The sequence below is a fragment of the Pristis pectinata genome, chromosome 9 (genome assembly GCF_009764475.1).
Source record: "Pristis pectinata isolate sPriPec2 chromosome 9, sPriPec2.1.pri, whole genome shotgun sequence".
Lineage (NCBI taxonomy): Eukaryota > Metazoa > Chordata > Chondrichthyes > Rhinopristiformes > Pristidae > Pristis > Pristis pectinata.
The window spans coordinates 20176101-20202456 of record NC_067413.1 but is presented as its reverse complement, the minus strand read 5'-3'; the positions used below and the strand labels follow the sequence as shown (position 1 = coordinate 20202456).

Here is a 26356-nt window from a genome sequence, read left to right as displayed (position 1 = left end):
ATAGGGAATGAAAGGTGAATGTGGTCGTCCAGGGCTTCAGGGCCCTCATGGTTTTCCTGGAGGGAGAGGAGATAAGGTAAGACATTGCGTAAATAGTTATAGTTTATATGTTTTGTGTATTTGTGAAGGACTGATATAGAAAGTTAACATAGTAAGACTCATTAATATGGCATGCCTGGGACTTTGATAGTACCAGAGTGTTAGATTTTCTTAACTATTGGATACCTCAATATACTTCTAATTCACTTTTTTTTAAATGTTATAAAGTAGTACAATAAATTTTTCAGTGAACCCAGTGAGTCTCAAAGTAATGAGGGAAATGGGATCTCAGTGAGTTTCAAGGGAGTGAGGAAAAGAGGGTCTTGGTGAGATTAAAAGGAGTGTGAGGAACATCACTCAGTGAACCAGATGCCAACCGTAAGAATTTCTGTATACTTCAGAGAACAGATAATCAGTGGTTTACTGTACATCAATGAGGGCAAAATTGCCTAAACTACAGACGTAAACTATCGTCATCGGAATTGGGTTCACTGATCAGTTTATTGCAGAAAACCACTTCAAATCCAAGTGCTTTCCTCTACTAATTGGTTAAGTCCGGGAACTGAGGATCATGTTAGATTGTTTCTGCTGATTTATTTAGATACTGTGAACTCATTTATTTCATCTTTTCAGGGCTCTTCTGGGATTCCTGGCCTTAAAGGAAGTGAGGTAAAATAATGTGCATTTATCCTATAATGTCTGTGTTCAGAAAGACAACGAGCAAAGGATGATGACAGCCATTTGATTTTGTTTTGGCAGAGAATCCTAGCCAGAGTTAAATTTATCTCCTCGCCTATTAGTTGCCTTCCATTCTCCTGCTGCTATTAAAGTGGTTGTTATCTCCAGACTTGCCCAAAACGCACTGGGCTGGCCTCACTTAGTTTACCCTCCATTAACTTGGAGGACCGTGGAGGACACTGCAAATATTCCTGAGATAACAGATTGGTTAATTAAAAATAACCAAATAACTAGTGAGGGACTTGAAAAAAATCCCATTCACAAGGGATAAAGTATTAGAAAAACAAATGGGGCTAAAGATAGACAAGTGGCTGGGACTCAATTGCCTGCATCCAAGGATTTTAAAGGAAATAGCTGCAGAGATAATGGAACCATTAGTTAATATTTTTCAAAACTCTCTAAGTTCTGGGAGGTTAACAAGGCAAATGCATTAGTCTTCATTGCGAAGATGTTGGCATTTAAGAATAAGGAGATTATGTTGTTGAGGCCAAACCTGGAGTACTGTAGCAACACAAAAAATGCTGGAGGAACTCAGCGCTTCAGGTGGCGCATCTATGAAGGGACATGGACGGTCGACGTTTTGGGGCAAGACCCTTCGCCAGGACTGGAAAGAAAGAGGGGAGATAACCAGTATAAAAAGCTGGGGGGAAGGGCTAGAGCAAGAGCTTGGCGGGTGACAGATGAATCCAGGTGAGGGGGCAATGATAGGCAAGTGGGGGAGGGGGAGAGTGGAAATGATGTAAGAAGCTGGAGGTGATAAGGGGAAGTTACAAAGGGCTGAAGGAGATGGAGTCTGTTAGGAGAGGACAGTGGGCCATAGGGAAAAGAGAAGGCGAGGAGGGGAACTGGAGGGAGGAATGAAGAGGTGATAGGCAGATCACCTGCGGCAGATCACCTGAGGGGAAAGAGAAGGGCTGATGGGATACTGTGCACGTTTTTATAGGTAAAGGATCTAGTAGCATTGGAGGTAGACCAAAGGAGATTCACCAGGTTAATTCGAGGGATGATGGGATTGTCTCACCATGAGAGGCTAAACAACTTGTGTCTGTATTCCTTGGAGTTTAGAAGAATGAGAGGTGACCTTTTTCAAATATACAAGATCCTATGGGGGCTTGACAGGGTGAAATGTTTTCAATAGTGAGAAAGTCATAAACTTTACAAAATAAGGCCCTGCCTTATGCCTGTGAGAGGTAAACAGAAATGTCTTCTTTCGAAGGGTAGTGCACCTCTGGAATTCTCTGCCTCCAGCTGGAGGCCAGATCACTATATATATTTAAGGTGGAGATACAGAAATACTTGAAAGATGGAGGAACTGAGAACTAAGGGGAAGTGGCATGGAGGAGGGCTTGAGGCCAGCATAGATCAGCCATGATCGTATTGAATGGCAGGGCAGGCTTGAGGGGCCTGGTGACCTCATCCTGCTCCTATTTTCTTGTGTTCTTGAGATCATCCGAAACGCTGCAATTCGTGCTCTATCTCATGTGAGTTCTGTGCCTGCTGATCATGCTGGCTCCCACTGCAGCAATGTTTTCAAGTTCTTCCGTGGCTTTGCTGCTCCTTATCTCAGTGATCTCTACCAGCCTCTGATCCTTTAAGATACCTGCTCCAATTCCAATCTCTTGATTATTCCTGAAGTTAGCTGCTCCACTAATGTTACCTTTGATTGTTACTATTGTTACCTACTTATATATTATTGATTTCCCTTTATAATCTCTCTTTCTAAAACTCTTTCCTCCTTTAAATGCTCCTTATAACCGGCCTCTTTGACTAAGCTCTTGCTCATCTGACGTTGTATCTTGTCAAAATTCAGCCTGAGATTTTTCACAAACATTAGAGGCACAATATATAAACATAAGTTCTTTTTCATTCCCAGCCTCGATTTTACAAAATCACCACTCTGGAGGTGAATTATCTGACCATTCTGTGTACTGAATTCACCATTTCGTGTACAGAATGGTGAATTCACCAATTGGTTTAATAGACAGCTGTGCTGGTGTTAAGTATTTAGGCTGCCATACCCTATTCTGCACCAAGTCATGCTGATTGAACTTTGCACTTCAATTTAAAATTCTTACCAATGAATCCATTTATATCTTTACTTCCTAAGTTTGTAACATCCTACAACCAAACAATTGTCAATTCTTCTAACTCGGGCCTCTTGCACATCTCCTTCCCCCAAATTGCTATTTGTAATCATTCTTTCAGCCACCAAAACACTCCCTTAAGTTCCTCTTGATCTCCACCCCTCACTCCTCATTTAACACACTTCTTTGGCTGTTTTAGGGTATTCCTCCCAATATATCCTTTGTTTCAATATCCATATTTTTAAAACCTCAGTGAAGTGCTTTGGGTTTTATTATAATAAGGGTACTGTAAAGGTGGTTGTTAAATAATGAAAGGATTTGCATTTTTAAAGTGTTGTTCATAATGTTCAGACCAACCAAAATTCTTCCCCACCAATGAAATATCTTTGAAATGCACTTCCAATTGCATTCTTCAAATTGTTTTATTTACTCATTATTGTTATGGGTGTGGCGACTCACCGTCTAGTCGGGCGAACCGGCTCGGCAGTTGGGTTGCGCGGCGTCGGAGCGACGAGGCCCAAAATGGCGGCGGGCCTCGTCTTTCCGAGCGACGGGGAGAACCCGCGCGCGGGAAAGTCCTGATGACGTAGGACTTACGTCATTGCCGGTTGTTTTGGGCGGGAACATTCTCCCTTAAAGGGCCCGCGCAAGGCGGGAAAATAAACCAGTTCTTGTTCGGCAATCCTCCGAGTAGAGTCTTGTTTTATTCCGCGGTAGCAACCGCTACACGGGAATTTTTTTTTACTAATGTGAAGACCAGGCAGCATAGCAATAATCTGAATAACACTGAGAGGTGGCTGAGAATTGATGGTTGGTAACTCTGAGGGTGACGCACTCAAAAATACCGCTGACTGGACATTAACTACAATGTTACTTTATTGGGGTCCAGTGGATTGAGGTGCTAATTGAATGTCTTTGATTTTTAACTTAAAAGGGAAAACCAGGTGTGAAAGGTGAAACTGGACAAAAGGGTGAGCAGGTAAGTCATGAAAAAAAAGTTACAAGTCCTACATACTGAGTTTTTTTTAAAGATGGTTCATTGACTCTTGCTTCACATGTTGGCTGATGAAATGCCCCAAGCCAACTTGTGGCTCAGCCATAGTTGAATATTTAATAATCATTGAGTGTTTGAGGAAGAATGTTTCCTCACTAATTTAAAGTTATTAAAAATTGATTTCCTTTGCTTTTCATTTAGTAACCATAATGGTTTCTGAAATAATGGTATTGTTGGAAGCTGGTTTGGCAGTAATTGCCACTGTCCCATTTTTCCAAGTAAGGAACAGCTTCTGTGCATATTTGGATGAAGAGATATTTGTCAGTCTTCCAAAGCATCCCATGGGAGTCAAGACTAAGGGGTGTTTTTAGAAATAGCTGAATGGAGATGAGCTGAAAATCATGAGAATTCTTCAAAGGGACTATGATCTGCCCCACCGGATTCCCAATACATTGCAGAGGGAGATGAATGTCAGGCCCATTGCTTTACTGGAATATAAATATTACTCATCTTTACCACAGTTCTTACTCTTATAGAGAATTATGGTTTTGTATTTTACAGGGAATTCCTGGTGTTCAAGGCAAGAAAGGAGAGGTATGTATAATCAAGAACCTATCAACCTCCTCTTTAAATACAGCTGATGACTTGGCCTCCACAGCCGTCTGTGGCAATGAATTTCACAGATTCACCACCTTCTGCCGAAAGAAATTCCTCCTTATCTCTGTTCTAAAGGGACATCCTTTTATTCTGAGGCTAGGGCCTCTGGTCCTAGGCTTTCTCACTACTGGAAACATCCTCTCCACTCTATCCAGGCCTTTCGATATTCGGCAGGTTTCAATGAGATCTCCACCACCCCCCCCCCCCCCCCCCCCCCCCCCCCCCCCCCCCCCCCCCCCCGCCATCCTTCTAAACTCTAGTGAATACAGGCCCATAGCCATCAAACGCTCCTCATATGTTAACCCTTTCATCCCGGGGATCATTCTCATAAACCTCCTCTGGACCGTCTCCAATGCCAGCACATCCTTCCTTAGATATAGGGCCCAAAACTGGTCACAATACTCCAAGTATGGTCTGACCAATGCCTTATAAAGCCATGGTAATATGTCCTTGCTTTTGTATTCTAGTCCTCTCTAAATGAATGCTAACATTCCATTTACCTTCCTTACTACTGACTCAAGCTGCAAGTTGTCCTTTAGGGAATCCTGCACTAGGACTCCCAAGTCCCTTTTGCACCTCTGATTTCTGAATTCATTCCCTGTTTGGAAAATAGTCTACGTCTTTATTCTTTCTACCAAAGTGCATGACCGTACACTTCCCTATGCTGCATCCCATCTGCCACTTCTTTGCCCTTTCCCCCAGCCTGTCCAACTCTTTCTGCAAGCTCCCTGCTTCCTCAACACTACCTGCCCCTCCACCTATCTTTGTATCATCTGCAAACTTGGACACAAAGCCATCAATTCCGTCATCCCGATCATTAACATATAACATGAAAAGTAGTTGACCCAAGACCAACCCCTGCAGAACACCACTAGTCACTGGCAGCCAACCAGAAAAGGCCCCCTTTATTCCAATTCTTTGGCTGACTAGCAGAAGGCAATCTTCTATCCATGCTAGTACCTTTCCTGTAATACCATGGGCTCCTATCTTGTTTCGCAGCCTCATGTGCTGCACCTTGTCAAAGGCCTTCTGAAAACTTAAGTAAACAACATCCACTGACTGTCCTTTGTCTATCCTGTCTGTTACTTCCTCAAGAAATTTAAATCTTTTTTCTTTCCTTTCTTTTGTATTATATTCATTTACTAAGAGATTGTGAGATCTACAGATTTTTTTATATTTTATTCTTTATGATTATCTATGCCATGATTGTTCTCTTGATCTCTTTGTATTAAATGTACAAACATCAATGTTAGATATTAATCTGTATTAATTTGGAAACTAATAAAAAGATTGAAAAAGAAAGAAATTCCAACAGATTTGTCAGGCAAGATCTCCCCTTAAGGAAACCATGCTAACTTGGCCTATTTTATCATGAGGTTCTGAGTCCCCCGAAACCTCAGCCTTAATAATAAAGATGTTAACCTTACCAACCACTGAAGTCAGGCTAACCAGCCTATAATTTCACCAACAGCCTGCCCTGGTCCAACCATGTAGATGCCATGGCCAAGAAAGTTCACCAGCACTTCTGCTTCCTCAGGCTTAAGAAACTTGACATGTCCCCTTTGACACTCACCAACTTTTATCGATGCACCATAGAAAGCATCCTATCTTGGTATGGCAATTGCTCTGCCTGGGACCGCAAGAAACTGCAGAGAGTTGTGGACACAGCTCAGCACATCAAGGAAACCAGCCTCCCCTCTGTGGATTCTGTCTATACTTCTTGCTGCCTTGGTAAAACAGCCAGCATCATCAAAGACCCCATCCACCCCGGACATTCTCCCTTATCCCCTCTCTCATTGGGCAGAAGATACAAAAGCCTGAAAGCATGTATGACCAGGCTCAAGGACAGCATCTATCCTGCTGTTATAAGACTACCGAATGGTTCCCTAAAATGATAAGATGGACTCTTGACCTCACAATCTGCCTCCTTATCATCTTGCACCTTTATTGTCTACCTGCACTGGACTGTAGCTGTGACACTTAACTCTGCATTCTGTTATTGTTTTACCTTGTACTACCTCAATGCACTGTGGAATGAATTGATCTATATGAACAGTATGCAAGACAAGTTTATCACTGTACCTCGGTACAAGTGACAATAATAAACCAATAATAAATAATAATAAGCCAATAAGTTTCCTGTCTTTTTCCTCCCTCCCCTCTTGAAGAGTGGAGTTACATTTCCGATTTTCCAGTCCTCTGGAACCATTCCTGACTCTAGTGATTCTTGAAAGATCACTACTAATGCCTCCACAACCTCTTCAGCTTACCTCTTTCAGAACCTGGGATGTAGTCCATCCTGTCCAGGTGACTTATCTACCTTCAGACCTTTCAGCTTCCCAAGCACCTTCTCCTGAGTAATAGCGACTACGCTCACTGCTGCCCCCTGACTCTCTCGAATTTCTGGCATGTTGCCGGTGTCTTCCACGGTGAAGGGTGACACAAAATACTTATTCAGTTCATCTGCCATTTCTTTGTTCCCCATTACTGCTTCTCCAGTGTTATTTTCCAGGGGTCTGATGTCCACTCTTGCCTCTCTTTTACTCTTTATATATCTGAAAAAACTTTTGGTATCCTCTTTTATATTATTGGCTGGCTTCCCTTCATATTTCATCTTTTCTCCCCTTATTGCTTTTTTGGTTACTTTCTGTTGGGTTTTTAAAAGCTTCCCAATCCTCTAGCTTCTCGCTAATTTTGCAATATTGTATGCCCTCTCTTTTGCTTTTATGCTGTCTTTGACTTCTTGCCAGCCACGATTGCCTCATTCTCCCTTTAGAATGCTGCTTCTTCTTTGGGATGAAATGATCCTGCATCTTCTGAATTACTCCCAGAAATTCCTGCTGCTCCACCATCATCCCTGCTAGGGTCCCCTTCCAATCAACTTTGGCCAGCTCCTGTCTCGTGCCTCTGTAGTTACCTTTACTCAAGTGTAATACTGATACATCCAATTTTAGCTTCTCCCTCTCAAACTGCAGGGCAAGTTCTATCATATTATGATCACTCAAAGGGTTCCCTTACCTTAAGCTCCCTAATCCAGTCTGGTTCATCGCATACCACCAAATCCGGAATTTCCTTTTCCCGAGTTCATCTCATAGGCATTCTACAAATTCCTTCTCTTGGGATCCAGTGCCAACCTGATTTTCCCAGTCTACCTACATATTGAAGTCCCCTATGACTGCCGTAATATTGCCTTTCTTACATGCCTTTTCTATCTCCTGTTGTAATTTGTACCCCATATCCTGGCTATTATTCAGAGGCCTGTACACAAGTCCCATCAGGGTCGTTTTTACCCTTGTAGTTTCTTAACTCTACCCACATCATGGGTGAGTTGGACCGAAGGGCCTGTTTCCGTGCTGTATGTTTCTCAGTCTCTAGCCTCTGACTCAAAGGGCTGAAAGTTCAGCCCCACTCCAGAGACTTCACTGACAGTACAGTGTGGTACTGAGGAAATTCTGTCCTTGGAGGTTAGGGAAGAAGCTCTATAGATCCAAGTTTTTTTTAATGCAATAACGAGAGAAGGGAATAGCATGCAAAACTGAAGGAGAATATTCCACTCAATGAAAATCATAAAAAGAAATGTCAAACTGGAATGAACATGAAAGCATCAATAAAACAGAAAGACATGAACAATTGTGCTGGAGAGGGGTAGAAGATTTAGGACCAAAAGGATTTTTCAAATATGGCATTTTTTGAGCAAGTAATAAGCTAGAAATGTTAATAATCTGAAGTAAAATTGCAAAGAACTTGAAATACTCAGCAAGTCAATTTGCATCTGCAAGGAGCAAAAACAGATTAGACTATTAAATGTAGAACTTCATCAAAACTAGAATCCAGGAGATACATTATGTTTTAATAGAATTGAACAAAACAACAAAGGAGGAATGAGTTGCATATCCTAACAGTCTGTTTTCTAAAATTGTAAAGAAATTAAACCACTACATGATTGTATGGGGATTACTTTAGTGAACATTCTATTTAATCCTGCCAGGAACTATTTGATTTAATGTGTCTTTTGGAAGAACTTGCTCAAACATGAGAAATATATTCAAATCTTCAACTTGGACAGGAATATCAATTAAGTGCAAATGAAGATCTATGTATTGAAACCAGAATATTTATGCTAAATCAACAATAAGTAAAGTGAGGTTACACAGCAATCCAGAATTAATTGGCTGAAGAAATTTGTGCAGTTCACAAACAGCCTTTCAACTGTTTGGCTCTATTAAGGTAAAATATATGCAACTGCCAGAGTTGAGCCTTTTTGCTTTGCTTTCATAGGCTGGAGCCTCTGGGGGAAGTGGGCCAACCGGGCCACAGGGGCCCCGTGGACGGCCTGGTCTTCAGGGACCACCAGGTCCAGTAGGTGCTCGAGGAATGGAAGGAGTACAAGGAGCTCCTGGGCTTCCTGGCTCACCAGGTAAACAGGTGAGTATCTAAGAGATTTTCCCTGTTTACTGTGGGGAAGATACTGCAATCCTGAACCCACTGCTTCTCAAAGACTGCATGTAGTTACATTACAATGAGCAAACCCAGACCCACGTTCCAATGTCAGCTCATTTAAGGAAGTTCAAGAGTATGTACCACAACCATCTTTGCAAGGACAACCAGGAATGTTCAATAAATTAGTTTTTTGAAGAAGTAATCAAGAGAGTCAATAAGGGCAGCATGGTAGACATGGTCCATATGGACTTCAGTAAGGCTTTTGATAAGGTTCCGCATGTTAGGCTGCTATTGGAAAGTTAGGTAACATGGGATCCAGGGAGGGCTAGCTAATTGGATACACGATTGGCTTGATGTAGAAAGCAGAGGGTGATGGTGGAAAGTTGTTTATCAGATTGGAGGCCCGTGAATAGTTGTGTTCCCCAGGGCTCAGTGCTAGGCCCATTGCTATTTGTCATCTTTATACAGTAAATGATTTGGATGAGAATGCACAAGGCATGGTTAGTAAGTTTGCAGATGACACTGAAATGGGTGGTGTCATTGACATTGAAGTTGGTTATCAGGATTTACAGAGGGATCTTGCTCAGTTGGGTAAGTGGGCCGAGGAATGGCAAAATGTTTAATTTGGATAAGTGCGAGGTGTTGCATTTTGGGAAGACAAATAAGGGTAGGACTTTCACAGTGAATGGTAGGGCTCTGAGGAGTGTTGTAGAACAGCAGGACCTAGGAGTACCAGTACATGGTTCCCTGAAAGTGTCGTCGCAAGTAGACAGGGTGGTGAAGAAGGCTTTTGGTATGCTGCCTTCATCAGTCAGGGCATTGAGTATATGAGTTGGGATATCATGTTGCAGTTGTACAAGAAGCTCGTGAGGCTGCATTTGGAATATTGTGTTCAGTTTTGGTCACCTTGCTATAGGAAAAATGCCATTAAGCTGGAGCGAGTGCAGTGGAGATTTACGAGGATGTTGCTAGGACTCAAGGGATTGAGTTGTGAAGAGAGGTTGAGCAGGTTGGGACTTTCATCAGCAGGAGCATAGGAAAATGAGGGGTGATTTTATAGGTGTATAACATTGGGAGGCATAGGTAGAGTGAATGCGCAGTCTTTTTCCCAGGGTTGGGGAATCAAGAAAAAGAGGACATAGGTTTAAGGTGAGAGGTGAGGAATTTAATAGGAACCTGAGGGGCAACTTTTTTACCCAGAGGGTGGTCAGTATATGGAATGAGCTGCCAGAGGAAGTGGTTGAGGCAGGTATATTAACAATAATTAGAAGCTACTTGAAAAGGTACATGGATAGGAAAGGTTTAGAGGGATATGGGCCAAATGCAGGCAAATGGGCCTAGCTTAGATGGGAATCTTGGTCAGCATGGACCAGTTGGGCTGAAGGTCCTGTTTCCATGCTGTATGACTCTATGCAATGCTCATCCTAAGAGTGGAATCCATTTTAAGGAAGTTAGATGAACTGCAAGAATATGCTCTGCATCTACGAAGATTGACTGTTTTATTAACTGGATCATAACTCAGAGATACCACGCCATTCTGGCTGCAATCATGTTGCACCTTTCAGGGTGTGTTAATTACCTCGATGTAATATTGTTGTCTGTTTTTCTGTTTAGCCAAACTGTATATGTCACAGCTGCAGATTTAATGAAACACAATCTATTAATTCATCATGGGGGTCCCTGTTTCCCATTTGGTTAAAGACACTGCCAAGAATTATGTTTGATTATTTTTTAGAGATTAATTTTCTTTGACTTTGAGGTGAGATTTCTATTTATTAAGTTTCTGAGGAAAGATCGCTTTTGTATTTTTGGTTAAGATTTGAAGTTCCCTTTCAGCACTCCAACCAATCAGTCCAATGAAAGGCAGTGTGTGAGGTGATGGCAAACGGGGAATGATAGTATTATGCAGATTTCCCTCTTTTAGCCTAGGCAATAAATGATTCTGCCTTTTCTGCCTACCTTTTGAAAAGGAAAATCTATTTAATAAATTTATGCCTAATGCCAAGTATTAATGGCAATTTTCCTAAATTTAGCTCCATATTTACTTCCCCTAGGACTCAGATTGTGACATAATGCCTTTGCATATATCACAGCAGGATGGGCATGATTCTCAGTTGGGTTTTAAGAGACAATGGTCGCTGTGCTTTTGGTAAAGTTATCATTAATTTTTTTTATTTCTCAGAGCTGTCATGCATTAAAAACCATACAAGTTTATGGATCTACAATTTATCAATTGTTTTGACACCAAAATTCTTTTAAAATTCACCTCAGTATTTAAGTGATGCAAATTCAGGGGGAAGCGCTGACTATATTGTGCTGTGTTAAACAATTCTTCCACAGGGCAAAGATGCAAGTGAGCACCGGATCAGAGAAGTGTGCATGAGCATAATTCAAGGTGAGTGAGTGCCGGACTTTGAAATTTTCCATCTGACCCTCCAACTGTCTGGTACTCTTCTCCCTTGCTGATCTTTATGGCTTTGAAATTATCCTGAGAAAATATTTTACTTAACAAATGTGTGTAAAAATCCATTGTCTTCTACTTTATTTAGAGGAGTTTAATCCTTTAAATTAATCAATAGAAGGTATGTATGTGAATTCATTAAGTGTGTGTATAAGCCCAGTGAAATTTCAAAGGCCTCTGTCTTTCACTTTGTTTTCCAATTACTTTTTGAGCAAAATAGCAGGATAAAATTTGGTGGTAATTTTCTGCTGGTAACTATTAATATTTGTTAAATTCTTCTCTTAGAAGACTGAACATCAAGAATATCAGTTTTGTAGTAGAGAATTCCAGATTCACGTTCTACTTAAAGAAGTAATGTTCCACTATTATTCTTTCTGGCTTGAGATTTTACCCAAAGTTGTGTCAAAGTCTGAACAAGTTGACCTTTAGGTAGGGGATTGCAAGGGCAATTAAAATGTATGAACAAAAGAACATTAATTTTCTAATCAACCTCTCAAGCCTGTTTTGCCCTTTAAGTATCCTTGAGATGGGGAAGGGAAAATCCTGTAAAGATTGTTCTACCCAATCCAGCAAGTTTCAGTGGACATTTGTTCAATTGTGGGATGCTGTTCTCACCAAAAAGGCCAGCATGTACGGCCCATTTCTAATTACCCTTGGGAAATTGGTAGTGACTCATCTTCTTGGAGCAACAAGAATATTAAAAGAATATTAAAAGAACATTAAATATATTAATGGGTTTTTGAAATGAGTTCTCATTTCCATTATTTCCTTTTCTAGAGCAAATGGCTCAGCTGTCTGCTAGCCTAAGACGACCAATAATGCCTGGAGAACCAGGTCGGCCTGGATCACCTGGTCCTCCAGGACCAGCTGGGCCTCCAGGAGTTGCAGGCCATCCAGGTGCTATAGGCCCAAAAGGTGTCAAAGGTCACCAAGGTTACCCTGGTCAACCAGGATCAAAAGGCAAGTAAACTACTTGAGTTGTTTGTTTCAGTTATGAAAGCAAAGAGATGTGTGTCTGGTTTCTGTCAACATACTTGTTGGCAAGATCTCTTTTGAGCAAGAATAGTAACTTAACTGGTGGATTAGGAGCAATGGCAATACACTGATCTCAGCTATACTGTTTTGGAGAAATACAGGGGTTGCTGCTTCCACACTGAGCATTGCCATGGGACTCCAAGTATTTAAAACAGTACAGGTAGAACAATTGTCTCCTGAATACTGTGGAAGAATATGGTCTACACACTTTTTTTCACTTCCATGTAAAGTACAGTTGGACATTGATAATACCAGGTGGTGTGTTGGTCTGTTGATTGGTAAATGATGTGTCCATGTGCCACAAATATAATCTGAGATCTGCTTTAACTACTGATCTTCCAGTGATCCCAGCCCTTGTGCCGTGTAGTGGTCAGAGGTACCTCTGCTATCAATGAAACTCTAGCTTAAGATCCAGACTCAGTTTATCTAGGTCTTACTGATTTAACCAAATGGTACAAACTGACCACTCCATGATTGTCTTCACTTCCATATAGCAATTTGGGGTTCAGAGAGAAATTTTGCAAAATTTTCACCCTGAGAGTTTGAATCGGTTGGTGTACTTCACTAATGTCCAATGCTAAAAATTTCCCAAGTCCCAGTAAGTGCCAGAATGTACCTGCTCTCTTTTCCTGCTTCTGAAATTGCTGACATTTATGGAATGGATGCTGAGTAAGAGAAAAGGCCATTTGATACTGTGGGAAGTGTATATGTGCTAAACCACAGCAAAAGAGGCTGGATAAAGTGGTACTAGTTTTCATTCAGCCCACTTCCTGAGGGGTCCAGCCTCGACTCTGCCTCAAAACTCTAACTTATTGCCACTACAAACAAAAACTAGGAACATTGCCGTTGAGTGCATCCATTCATATAATTATGCTTGGTCCTAAATGAGGGCTTTGAATGGGGAAAACACCGGTCTTCTAAAAATCTCAGCCCTAATGGTTTGTCAGGGTCAGAGGTGGCTTTATCATTAATGGAGTCCCAAAGCAAAAAATGAACTGTTGGAAGAACTCTTCAGGTCAAGTCGCATCTGTGGAGGCAAAGGGATGGTCAACGTTTCGGTTTGAGACCCTGGCATCAGGATCAGATGAACAAGTGTCAACTTCTTCAGAAATAATGAAAGTTATTCTCGTGTTGATTTCCACTGTTGAAATTGACTGGAACTCTGACTTTCTGTGCGGCAGGACAACAAGGTGAAAGAGGCGAGAAGGGCGAAGAAGGTATCGGACTTCGTGGGCCACCAGGACCCCAAGGACCACCTGGTAAACATTAAGATTTCCTGTTTTAATATTACAACTCCTCTTAATACAAGCTATTCATTCTTGTGAAAAATGATCCATTTGGTATTGGCAAGACATGTACGTGTGTAACACCACAGCATAAAAGGCTGGATAAGGTGGTATAAGTCAAAGCAGAATTGATAAATAAAATCTGCATACAAAACATGATTCTGTATCCTCAACAGTATCTGTAGGAAAATTCCAAAGTTACTGTTAGTTTCACGGGGTAATGACAGTGATGCTAATAATTTTGCTATCATTGGCAAGGGTGAAGAATAAACCATTAATCTCTCCTCACATGACAAACCTACATTCACAGGATTCAAATTAGAAAACCTTTGCTGTATTCCTGTATTCCCTTTATCATAAGTATACACTTCATTATGTAGAGGGACCAGAGCTGCAGTCTCAGCAGGGATCTCTATAAATGGACCAGCAGATCAGGCAGCATCTACGGAAACAGAAAGCATTAACAGAGTAAAGTGGAACCCTTTTTGATTTTCATTCTGTTTGCCATGCTAATTACTTGCTGAATCTACATATTTAATTTCAGTGATGCATGTGCAAGGATACCCAGCACCTTGAACACCAGTCTCTCACCATTTAAAAACTAGTCCACCTTTCCATTTTTCCACTTCTTCCAAAGACCAGTTTCACTCCAATTTCATTGGAAATGGGCAGCAGCAAGAAATTGATGAACATGAAAGCACCATTCAGGTTACAACCAGTTACCTACTGGTCTTCAGCTACAGTTGCATCAAGTGTTTAGATAAGTCCCATGTATTCTAAAAGAAAATTCTTCACCTTGATTCCCAGAGTTTTAAAAGGTTTGCTACCAGTAGTTTCACTTCATGTTTAACTTAATTTTGGCAGTGCTTAACACTTTTATATGGGTTTTACAATTTGGAAAAGAGAACTTGCTTCTTTGGGATCCAGTATTATCCCCACTCACTTTCAAGCAACATGGCTATAAAAAACAAGCATTGTTACTTCTACGTATTGAAAAGATCTCACTGCATTTATTCTCTTTTGCAGGTGTTGATGGTATGCCTGGTATTGGAAAGGATGGTCGTGATGGTGCCCGTGGTGAAATTGGCCTCCCAGGTGAACAAGGACATCCTGGCCCACCTGGACTAAGAGGCTTTCCTGGTATCTGTGATGCTTCTTCATGCATGGGTCCACCTCATCTCTACATGGGAATGGGGATTGGCAAGAAATCTATGAGCATGAAAGGGCCATCCAAATAACAGAAAAACAGATGCAGAGGTTACTGATGTATTACCTATTGCTCTTCAGCTCCAAAAGCATCAAGAGTTCACTTAATGCCCATGAATTTAAAAAAAAACTTTGTCTTGATTCCCAGAATTTTAAACTGTTTTGAACCAGTAGCTTCACTTTCTCAGGAATGCTTCTTAAGTTCTGTCTGTCAGAACGATGTATATTTGAAATCTTGATTATCAGAGGAAGCTTTAAGTCTTCAATCAACGTAAAAACTTTTGGATTGTATATTAACCCAATAAAACACATTTTGTTGAGAATCAAAATTACATTTCAAGCATTGAAAGTGATTGTTCTTCACCAAGTCATACTTTTATGCTTTATCATATTTTCTGTTAAAACATCTCAAAGCTACTTGATGCACACCTACCAAGTGCACACTTGTCTGAAATGAACAACCTCATATTTCAGGAACTTCACATTTCAGGTATGGGGTAATGTTCAGAAGCATGTGGCCTTGGGAGTTGGTGGGAGGAGGATTAAATCAGGAAAATGTATGTCAAAAACTGATTCTAACCTTTCAGTTTCTGTATTTTACTGAAGTGGGCCAAAGGGCAAACAGTTAAACTGCTTCCAGAGAAAAGCTGGCATTTTAAATCTGCTTATGTGGTTGTAAATCACTTCAACAGTCCCACTCACTGCTAAAGTCAAGGATTAGACCATTATCTATTTTGAATGACTGGCAATTAAAGGGTTAATCAGGCTTATCTCAAGGTACACACTGTAGATTCAAAATTCTAAAACATCAGGTTATCAGAAATTTCACTTCTCCCTCTGCACAATCTACCCCAGTCAATATCCAGGTCATTGTATGTGGTGAGTGGAACTGATTGGAATGCAATGTAATGACCCTGTACACTCTTGCATCTCTACGCCTTTTCATTCACAAAATAATAAAAGCATAGTAGATATTCTCCTGTTCTCAGTTAAATGGGAATGTCATCCAATCATTAAATGGTTTGATTATTTCTGCGTAAATCTTGAACCAATTTTGGAGATATTCTTGCATTTTTCCACAAATTCCCAATTAGCATTCATACTATGGTATATTCTTTGGAAGAAATATAAATATTTCGCATATTTTATTTTTATTGCTTTGTTTGATTGCTGACCCCATCGAAATTAACTTGAAATAAATTACCAGCCTGATAAGTTGTTTTAGCAAGGCAGTTATGCAATAATAATGGAAGCAGTGGAGAGGTGGGAGGCATCTTTGCACTGTTAAAAAGTCCAACACAAGTAAATGGTAAAGATGCCTAACACAGCCACTTTATGAAATTAGTCCAAGACTCCTATCATTATCTATGCAATGTCTCTGGGTTTGGACCAAATAATTGGACTGGTGAGTTGCTGGTGCTGGAACATTGCCAAAGTAAGCAACAAGTAGTATTATTCAAATTGAAGATTTAGTTCCCCTTACCTGACTGTAGAAACTGTGCTGCTTGTATCACTAAACGATTTTCATTAGCAATAAAGCAAAGCTGAGAATGGAAAGATCCTGATTTCCATTGCCACCTCATCCAACAAGACTCATCCAGAGTCCAGTTTAGAATATGACGTAAGGTGGTATTTCTGGACAAATCGTTCCAGTTGTGGGTGTCCTTCATTTGCAAATGTGAACATAAAGAATATGAAGTAAAGTTCAATATTATTGTCACCTACATCAGCATTCTTCTGAGATTGGTAACTGTGGAATAACTGGGAACGTAAATCTGATTTTATTTTTCTTCTCTCTAGAACTTGGATGTTGCAACAATATTGTACAAGTACTCAGAGAATGGGGATGGAATTATGTGTAGGATGTCCAAAGTAGGGGCACAGTGGAGGGGGTGTAGAAGAGATGCTGGTTGCTGCTTGGATTAGAGGGCATATGCCATAAGGAAATGTTGGACAAACTAGGGTTGTTTTCTCTGGAGGGGTGGAGGCTGAGGGGAGACCTGATAGAAATTTATAAAATTATCAGAGGCATAGCTAGCTGGTACCTTTTCCCAGGGTTGAAATGTCTAACACTAGAGGGCATGCATTTAAGGTGAGAGAGGGACAGTTCAAAGGGGATGTGTGGGGCCATTTTTTTTCACATAGAGCGTGGTGGGTGCCTGGAATGTATTGCCAGGAGTAGTGGTGGAGGCAGATATGATAGAGGCATTTAAGAAGCTTTTAATAGGCACATGAATATGCAGAGAATGGAGGGATTGGACCATGTACGGTTAGAAGGGATTAGTTTAAGTAGGCATCATTAGCTTAATTAGTTTAGTACAACATTGTGGGGCAAAGTGCCAGTACATGTTCTGTGCTGTTCTATAATGCCTAGCCATGATATTTTTAAAAATGTCTGCCTCCCTATCTATGCTGGTAGAAATAATATTTGGACTGGTGGACAATGGCAAGGACATGGTTGATCTTCCAGAGATGATTCTCGCCTCGATTGCTGCCTGTGTGGAATTTGCCGCACCTCTCCATGATCATGTGGGTTTCCTCTCAAATTCCAAGGACGTATTGGCTGGTTAATTGAATACCGCAAATTATTGTTTGTGTAGGTCAGTAGCAAACAAAAAAAACATTGTAAAAGGGGAGTTGATAGGTATTTGTGAGGCATCGTATGGAGGTACAGATAAAGAGGGAGAGTGCGACTGATATGATTGCTCTGCTGGGAGCCAGCAAAGACCTGATGGGCCCCATAGGGTTGCAGAACGAATGGGAGGTAGCGGTCAGTTGAGGCACATCGAATTTGTCATTCTTCTTTTGGCCGATGTGGGCCCCATATGCTTGTAAAAACATATAATTTAGCCTTTTTTAAGAATCATTCTCAGGCTGTCATGCCATTTCATTGGCACAACGCAGTCCTTCTGAATTTGCCAAAATCTGGTCATGGGACCACCATGCAGGTGAATTACAACTTTTAGATATTGTGGGAGCTGTGGTTGACTTCAATATTGTTGAAGGTAAAAATCTTGCCCAGCAGTAGGTGGACTCAGACAAGTTTGAACCTTTCCACAATTGATACTGGCTGGTTAATGGGGTTTAAAATTTATTCCAAGATGTTGACAATGCCAGCACATACACCGATTACAATATTTTAAAATTATCTGTTAGTGTGTTCTGGTGGTGAGAAGATCCAAGAAGATTTTATTTTGCATTATGTACTAAGAACTATCAATGTGAAGAATTCTCAACCAACAAATCAATGATAAAATGTTTTATTGGCTACAGAGTTTACATAACCAAATAATTGTTAGTCAAAGGCAACATGAAAGTGCTCATGTTAAGAAGCATAGTACCTCACTCTGATCACTTTATTTGTATTTATTTTCCTGTCAAATTCTTTTTCTACAACATCCAGTTCATGATTTTGTGCTGATTTGTACTTTCTGAAGAATTTGGAATTCCTTTGCCAACCTTGTCTTCCCTATTTTGTCTTTTCACATGAAATTCATAGGCAACAAAAGTTCCATCCAGTTGATAAGAAGAGCTGAGGAGTGGTGCCCGGGTAGGTTTGGAAGAAGGACTGCTCTACATAGCCAACGAAAAGGCAGACATAGCTGGGACCCATGCGAGTGCCCATGGCTACACCTTTGATTTGGAAAAATGGGAGGAGTCAAAAGAGAAGTTATTAAGGATAAGCACAAGTTCTGCCAGGCGGAAGAGGGTGTTGGTAGAGGGGAACTGGTTAGGTCTGTGTTCCAGAAAGAGACTGAGAGACCCCAGGCCTTCCTGATAAGAGAAAAAAGTATACAGGGACTGGACATCCATGGTGAAAGTGAGGCGGTTGGGGCCAGGGAACCAAAAGCTGTTGAAGTGGTGGTGAATGTATGAGGTATCTTGGATGTAGGTGGGAAAGGACTGTACCAGGGGGAACAAGATGGAGTCGAGGAATGAGGAAATCAGTTCAGTGGGGCAGGAGCAGGCAGAAACAATGGGCCTACCAGGGCAGTCTCATTGTGAATCTTGGGTAGGAGGTGGAAACGGGCAGTTTGGGGTTGGGGAATAATCTGGTTGGAGGCTATGGAGAGGAGATCTCCAGAGGTAATGAGGTCTGTGATGTTACTAGAGACAGTGGCCTGATGATCATAGTGGGGTTCTGGTCCAGGGGTAAGTAAGAGGTGGCGTCCGAGAGCTGCTGTCTGGACTTTTCAAGGTAGAGGTCAGTCTGCCAGACTACAACAGCATTGCCCTTGTCTGTGGGTTTGATGGCAATGTTGGAATTGGTATGGAGAGAATGATGAGCAGTATGTTCAGAGACAGAGAGGTTGGAGTGAGTGAGAGGAGTGGAAATGTCAAGATGGTTAATGTCACGTCAGCAGTGAGAAAAGTAAAGAGACGGTGAAAGGCCAGAAGGGGGTGTCTAAGAGGTGGAGGAAGGTTTAAGGTAGGAGAAGGGGTTGTCAGTGAGGGAGCTGAAGGAATAGGTGCAGAGGTGACTGAAGAAGAACTTGACGTCACGGCAGGCCCAGAACTTGTTAGGTGCGGGCGAAGGGGTATGAAGGTGAGGCCTTTGCTGAGGACAGACTGTTTTGCCTCAACGGGGAGGTCAGAGGGGATGGTAAAGACACAGCAGGGGTCAGGCATGGGATCAGAGAAGGCCAATGGGGTAGAGGGCTCAGCTGAGTTGAGATAGTGGGAAGAGAAGGGCTCAGAGGAGTGAGAGGTTGGGGGTGGTGTGAAAAACCAGGGGAGGGTGGGGAGTAATGTTAAAATGACTGGTGGAGGAAGAGCGGCAGGACTCAGCGGCAGCGTCGGGGTCCTCGACCTGGAGGCAGCCGGGGCAGTGGTGGGCTCCAGCGATATTGGACCTCCGCCCAGAGGTGGGCAAGCTTGTGAGCCTTCGTGGATGAGAAGGACGGAGAAGAACTAGCTGTTGCATGTGTGGATCTGGCAGAGGACGAAGTGGAGGAGAGGTCTGTGGCAAGTCACGGAAGGCCCGGAGCTGTGGGAGGGAGAGGGCCTGAAGGTATCGATGCATGGCAGAGAGGGTGGCGCATAGGATACAGAGGGAGAAACATAGGGAGAAGAAATGAATGGAGTATAAATACCTTAGTTCCTGGCTGGGGCTGAACTGGGAGGCCTGAAACGGAGCTGGAAGCCACTTGGGACAAGATGGTGGTGGAGTCAAGTACCCAGGAAGGACACATGGCTGCAGTAGTGAGTCTGGGTGACAGTGTGATCGAAGCGTAGGACAGCAGCAGAGAGAAGGCCCCATAGAACTCCCATTGAAGAGAGGAGGAAAATGTCTTCAAAGTGAAGAGACCACAGTGGAGTAGCAAAATGAAGACACAAGAGACTGCAGATGCTGGGACACATGATAGGCATGTAGGGAAGTGCTTGGGGTTGTAAAGGAGTAACAACTTGTTACCTCTGATTTTAAGGCAAACATCCCTCTACTTTGAAAATCAAAAACTGCAGATACTAGAAATTTGAAATAAAATGTGCTAAAAACATTCAGCAGTTCAGATAGCATTCTGTGGACAGAGAATGATGTTGCCTGACCTGCCGAATACTTTCAGCAGTTTCTGTTTTTATAACAAATAACTCTGGGTTGTGGACTCTTACATCATTTGTTTTCCTGGAAATACAAGTGGCAGCTAATGTTTCTAACTCTGATAGGACATCCACATGAAACAAGTATATCCTATCTGGGTCCTAATGCTAGTTGAGAAGCTTGCAGAAAATTAGTTGTGCAGCTTGCACAGTATACTCCATCCATTTACTCAAGTATGGTACCTTTAGGCTACCTGGAAACTAGCAGCACCAGTTTAATACTACAGAGATCTGTCAACATGGGCTTATTCCCCTCCTTCTAGCCCATTTTCTTTCCCCTCCCTCAACCGACAAAGATCTCAGAGGAGCTGGGCAAAACTCCTTGAGTTTATTGACTTGAAATGATGGACTGGAATATCCACTATTTGACGGGCAGCTTCAGAAATAAATGCCTGTATTTATTTTTGGGATTGGAAGATGAGTCCCTTGGCAGAGGAGGATACCAGTCATGATCTTCCATCCATCTAGTGGCCCCCTGTTGTCAGTCAAGGTGGTTCCTTGCTGTGTTGGTGAACTCCTGTGGAATTTTGAATCTCTCAGCCTTCTGTGCATCAGGAGATGGCCTCCATACTGACAATCCAAGCAGCTTAGTTTTTTTTATAATAAAAGGCTTGGACTGTTGAATAGTGAGTGCCCTTGGCTAAGTGACACCCTAGGAAGGAATGGACTCTCCCGCTATTGCATTTCCAAGGCATCAATTGGCAGACTACACCAAGAACTTGATGCCAAATTTTATCCTGCCCTCTTCAGACAGCTAATTGCATCACAATGCCCCAGAAACAAATGCAACTAACTTCTCCCACCTACCAATTAGCACCACAGAAATGATGCCAGCTGAAAAGTTAAAACTCCAACACAATATTAAACATGGAACAGCACAAATCTCTAGTATTCAACTGTTGTATAGCTGTTAGATTTTTTTCTAAGTCCCTCATTCATTAGTTCCATTCACAAAAATGCATATTTTTTAACTTAAGCAGGCAACAATCATGAGATGTTATCAGTCTGCCGGAGGTAGGTAACTCATTTTGTCATTCAGAGAAATGTATAAAATTAACATTTTTTAAAAAAAAATTATTAGTTCAATGTAGTTAGATACCTGTGCACTCTGTTAATTATAAATTTACAATTTCCAAAATGATTGACCTGGTCATTTTGCCTCATTCATCCCATGTAGCAAAGTAACGGCTGATCTCCTCAGGTCCACCCCTGCATACCTTAGGAGGGGGGGATTCAAGTGGATTGCCCTCAAAGTTTGAAGAAGAGTGGCTGCGGCCCCACTCAAGGTTGACCAGGTGCCCAAACTGGATGGGAAGGCTCCTTAGGCTATTATTTCCCAGCCAGAGAGTGCGTAGGTTTGCGAGGCTGCAGATGGAGTCAGGCAGGCTCTGCAATGCGTTGAAGTACAGGAGCAGAGTCTCCAAACACTCCAGGTTGCAAATGCTGTGGGGGATGAACTTTATCCTGTTGTCACAGGCATCCAGAAATGTCAAGCGGCGGAGCTGGCACACCTGAACAGGGAGCTCCAGGAAATTATTGTTGGCCAAGTGCAGGCTCTGCAACTTTTGCAGCTTCTCGATCTCGGCAGGCAGGCAGATCAGTTGGTTGTTACTGAGAGTCAGAGTTTCCAGATTTTGCAAGGCCCCGATCTCAGGTGGGATCTCCCGCAGTTCATTGGTGTCCAAATTCAGCACAGTAAGGGTGGTCAGTTGACCAATTTCCCGAGGGACAGTGCCCATCCTATAATTCAAGCAGCTTTCCCATTTCGGGCTCATCTCCAGCACTTGAAGCCCCCTCAGGTCAAATATCTCCCGGGGAACTGATTGCAGCTCTCTGCCCTTTAGCTTTAATTTCTTCTTGCCATTGTTGAAGGAATCAACCTCAATCCTGTGCTTCCAAAGGTTGTCCACAATGCCATTGGCAGAGTAGAGTGACGGGCTGGTCTGAGATGATTTCAATTGTTGTTCGGACATTTTGGCGACTCACTTACATTGACGGAAATTTAAATGTATAGCCACTTACAGACAAACACAATATTCTACAGCAGAATCCTGAAGCATCTGTTCCAGTTTAGAGCAAAGTGTTTCAACGGTCTGAAACTTGCACATTGTTCTGGGGTTGTTTAACAAACCCTGTGCAACACACATGCAGAGGACAACAATTGTTATCATGGAAGTCACAAACTTCCTAACAGGTTATTGCCACTGTTATACTGCCTGCCCTCCTGACGCTGGGTTTCCCAGTGGTAAAGCGCTATGTTCCTGATGCTTCTCAGAACTTGTGTCAGAAAATCCAGATCCTGAACCTATGTAAGGTTAACTCTGGCACCGTTTAGAAACTCCATTTATTTCAAAGGAGAGGATTAGCTCTGAGAAAGAGAAGAAGATTTCAGACAATTTGCAATTTTGAATTATTTTAATTGATATAAACATATTTACACAAGAAATAGGAGCTGCAGTGAAACATTCAGCCTTATGAACCGGCTATACCTGCTCCTCCATCTCAACAGCATTTACTTGTACTATCCCCACGCTCCTTAACTCCTTTAAATGTACAGAAATCATTCTATTTTGAATTAACTCAATAACTTAGCTTCCACAGCCCTTTAAAGCAGAGAATTTAAAAAAATTTACCACCCATTCCATGAATAAATTTGAAGAATTTATTCTGATACTGTTACCTCTAGTTCTGGAGTTTATAGCCAAAGGAAATGTCCTCTCTGCATCCAGCCTGTCAAGCTCTGTAAGAGGTTGTCCCTCAACAACTCCTCTTTCAATTCCTTCCACTCTCTACAAATCAAAAGTGCAGCCATGGGCACTCACATCGGTCCCAGCTATGCCTGCCTTTTTGTTGGTGACATGGAGCAGTCCTCTGCCATCCCTCCCCAACTCTTTTCCACTACATCAACAACTGCATTGGTGCTGCTTCCTGCACTCATGTGGAATTCGTCAATTTTATCATCTTTGCCAGCAATATCCACCTTGCCCTCAAATTCATGGACTATTTTGACATTCACTTCCTTTTCTGGATCTCTCTGTCTTTATCTCAGGAGATAAAATAACACCAATATCTACTACACATCCACGGACTCCCACAGCTATCTTGACTACACCTCCTCACACCCCATCTCCTACAAGGACATCATCCCTTTTTCTCTGTTTCTCCATCTCCGCTGCAACTGTTGTCAAGACGAGGCTTTCTGCTCTAAGACTTCTGAAATATTCTTTTTCTGGAAATGTGGCTTCCCCTCTGCCAATGGTTGATGGAGCCCTAACGCCCATTTCCCGCACATCTGCTCTCATCTTCTCCTCTCCCCACTAACCTCTGCCTCCAGTATATCATCCTCAGTTATTTTTGCCAGGTCCAACAAAATCCCACCACCAGTCATATCTTCCCCCCTATCTGCTTTCTGCAGTGACCACTCTCTCCATGACTCCCTGGTCTGCTCATCCTTTACCATCCACCGCTGTCCTCTGCAACTGTAGGAGGTGCAATACTTGTCCCTTCACCTTCGCCCTCACCACCATCCAGGGATGTAAACAACACTCTGAGTGAGACATAGATTCATGTGCACCTCTTCTAACCTGGTCTATTGCATTTGGTGCTTGCGATGTTGCTTCCCCTACATCAGCAAGGCCAAGTGTAGACTAGATGACATTTTGCAAAGCACCTGCACTTTGTCTACACTGGCCAACTTTAACTTCCAGATGTCTGTCATTTCAACAATTTCAGGTAACCCACACCTGGTGTTCCTTCCCCCTCCCCAACCAGGTCCACCCAGGTTCCCTCTCTCTTTGTTCACCTTTTCCATCCCTCCCCTGCTCATTACCAAGACCTGTTGCACACCCTCACCCGGTTCCATCTACCTATCACCTTCATACCTCTCCACCTGGTTCTCTTTTCCTTTGGTTCACCTTTCCCATCTCCTCCCCCACCTGGTTCCATCTGCTTATTGTCCCTCTTACCTGTTTCCACCTATCACCTGCCAACCTTTGTCTCAACACTGCCTCTTTCCCTCTCCCCCACCTGGCTCCATCTGCCCATTATCCCCTCCCCCAACCTGGTTCCACTTATGTCTTTACCTCTCACTGCCTTGGTGTAGCAGCCAGCATAGTCAAAGACTCCACTCACCCGGGTCATTCTCTCTTCTCTCCTCTCCCATTAGGCAGAAGATACAGGAGCCTGAGGGCACATACCACCAGGCTCAAGGACAGCTTCTATCCCACTGTGATAAGACTATTGAACGGTTCCCTTATACGATGAGATGGACTCTTGACCTCACAATCTACCTTGTTGTGACCTTGCACCTTATTGTCTACCTGCAATGCACTTCCTTGTAGCTGTGACACTTTACTCTGTACTGTTATTGTTTTTACCTGTACTACCTAAATGCACTCTGTACTAACTCAATGTAACTGCACTGTGCAATAAATTGACCTGTACGATTGGTATGCAAGACAAGTTTTTCACTGTACCTCGGTACAAGTGAAAATAATAAACCAATACCTACCAGCCTCTGTCTCAACCCTCCCTCTCACTTCTACACACTGGCTTTCATCTCTCTAACTCTCAATGCTGACCCAAAACATCAACTATCCCTTTGCCTCCACAGATGCTACTTGAACTGCTGAGTCCTTCCTGCAGTTTACTTTTAGCATTTGTCCTTCTTTTGGCCAATATGGGTTCCACATGGATGTATAAACGTGAAATTTAGCCTCTTTTAATCATCATCAGACTGTCAAACTGTTTCATTAGCACAATGCAATCCTTCTGGATTAGCCAAACTGGGCTCACGGCACCACCATCCAGGCGGACTACAACTTTTAGATATTTGTGGGAGGTCATTTCAGAATTCGACACGTTGGTGGTTCTGGAGTTGCACATAGACCAGACTGGGTAAAGACATTCGTGACCCAGATGGGTTTTGCAACACGCCAGTTGCAATTACTTAAGATGAGTTGCGTTTTTTTAGATTGCAGAGTAAACATTAATTGCAATTAAATTCCACAGCTGCTATGGATAGGCAGATTGCACCCAGTATACCACTAAATGCGATTGTACCCAGTATACCATTAAAAGTTTCATTACAATCAAACTATTATAAGCATATATATGCATAAAGCATTAATATAGACCTTACCGTCATTGAACCATTGCATTTAGTCGACTCCATCTACGCCCTACCACCAGCTGTTGCCACCATTTTCCTGCGGTTGCGGCTCTCCGTGACGGCAGCGGGCCCGGAGCCGCGGCGCTCGGGGATTGGAGGAGACAACTGCCACAGGCGGTGATGGACAAGCCGGCGTCGGCCAGTCGCTAGGAAACGGCCGGAGCCGCGTGCCGCCGTTGCCATGGCGCGGACCAAGCTGCCCAGATCGGAGGCGTGACGGGGCCGCCGCCCTCCACCGCCCGTCTCTTGCATTCCTTCCTGCAGTGGGTGATTTATTCATGCATTTCAATAAATTGTTTATTCATCAACCCCAGTAATTTGCAATCTTTTTCTATGGACCTGTGAGTGTGGAGTCAAACCCACATGAATGTTGCCAGGATTACAGACAATGAAACAAACTTCTTGGGTGTCAAATTTCAGCGGCTGTCAACGAGCCCCAGCAGATTGCAAGAAGAAGAATCCCGTGAATGCCACGGGTCATCAGACAAAGAGTAGCCAAGAATAATTATTGCCCTTCTCCATTTGACTCTTCCCTATCCTGATGGGTTGGAGCTTCAGCCTGGTTTAGCAACTGCTCTGCTCTGGACCGACGGGACCTACAGAGAGTGGTCAACACTACCCAGTCCATCACCGGCTCATCACTTCCTT

General features: G+C 42.6%; 2 protein-coding genes across 2 annotated transcripts; one reads left to right on the top strand and one right to left on the bottom strand.

Annotated features, from left to right (window-relative positions):
• The first annotated feature begins 7 nt into the window (after positions 1–7).
• LOC127574446 (collagen alpha-3(IX) chain-like) lies at positions 8–15147 on the top strand. Its single transcript, XM_052023462.1, has 9 exons — positions 8–76; positions 673–708; positions 3796–3840; positions 4417–4449; positions 8791–8937; positions 11293–11347; positions 12191–12373; positions 13630–13707; positions 14761–15147. The coding sequence occupies exons 1-9, from the start codon at positions 8–10 to the stop codon at positions 14970–14972; spliced, it is 858 nt and encodes a 285-aa protein (XP_051879422.1). The 3' UTR covers positions 14973–15147.
• A 6551-nt stretch (positions 15148–21698) lies between these two features.
• Positions 21699–22511, bottom strand: LOC127574445 (leucine-rich repeat protein lrrA-like). Its single transcript, XM_052023461.1, has one exon. It carries the CDS (start codon positions 22509–22511, stop codon positions 21699–21701), a length of 813 nt encoding a protein of 270 aa, XP_051879421.1.
• Positions 22512–26356: the final 3845 nt, after the last annotated feature.

What these genes read in the sequence shown, in the direction of transcription:
- LOC127574445 (XM_052023461.1), bottom strand. Translation starts at nt 22,511, where the DNA reads ATGTCCGAACAACAATTGAAATCATCTCAGACCAGCCCGTCACTCTAC.
- LOC127574446 (XM_052023462.1), top strand. Translation starts at nt 8, where the DNA reads ATGAAAGGTGAATGTGGTCGTCCAGGGCTTCAGGGCCCTCATGGTTTT. An exon ending in CTGGACAAAAGGGTGAGCAG is followed by an intron (nt 3,841 to 4,416) that starts GTAAGTCATGAA and finishes TGTATTTTACAG; the next exon opens with GGAATTCCTGGTGTTCAAGG. An exon ending in TGGTCAACCAGGATCAAAAG is followed by an intron (nt 12,374 to 13,629) that starts GCAAGTAAACTA and finishes TCTGTGCGGCAG; the next exon opens with GACAACAAGGTGAAAGAGGC.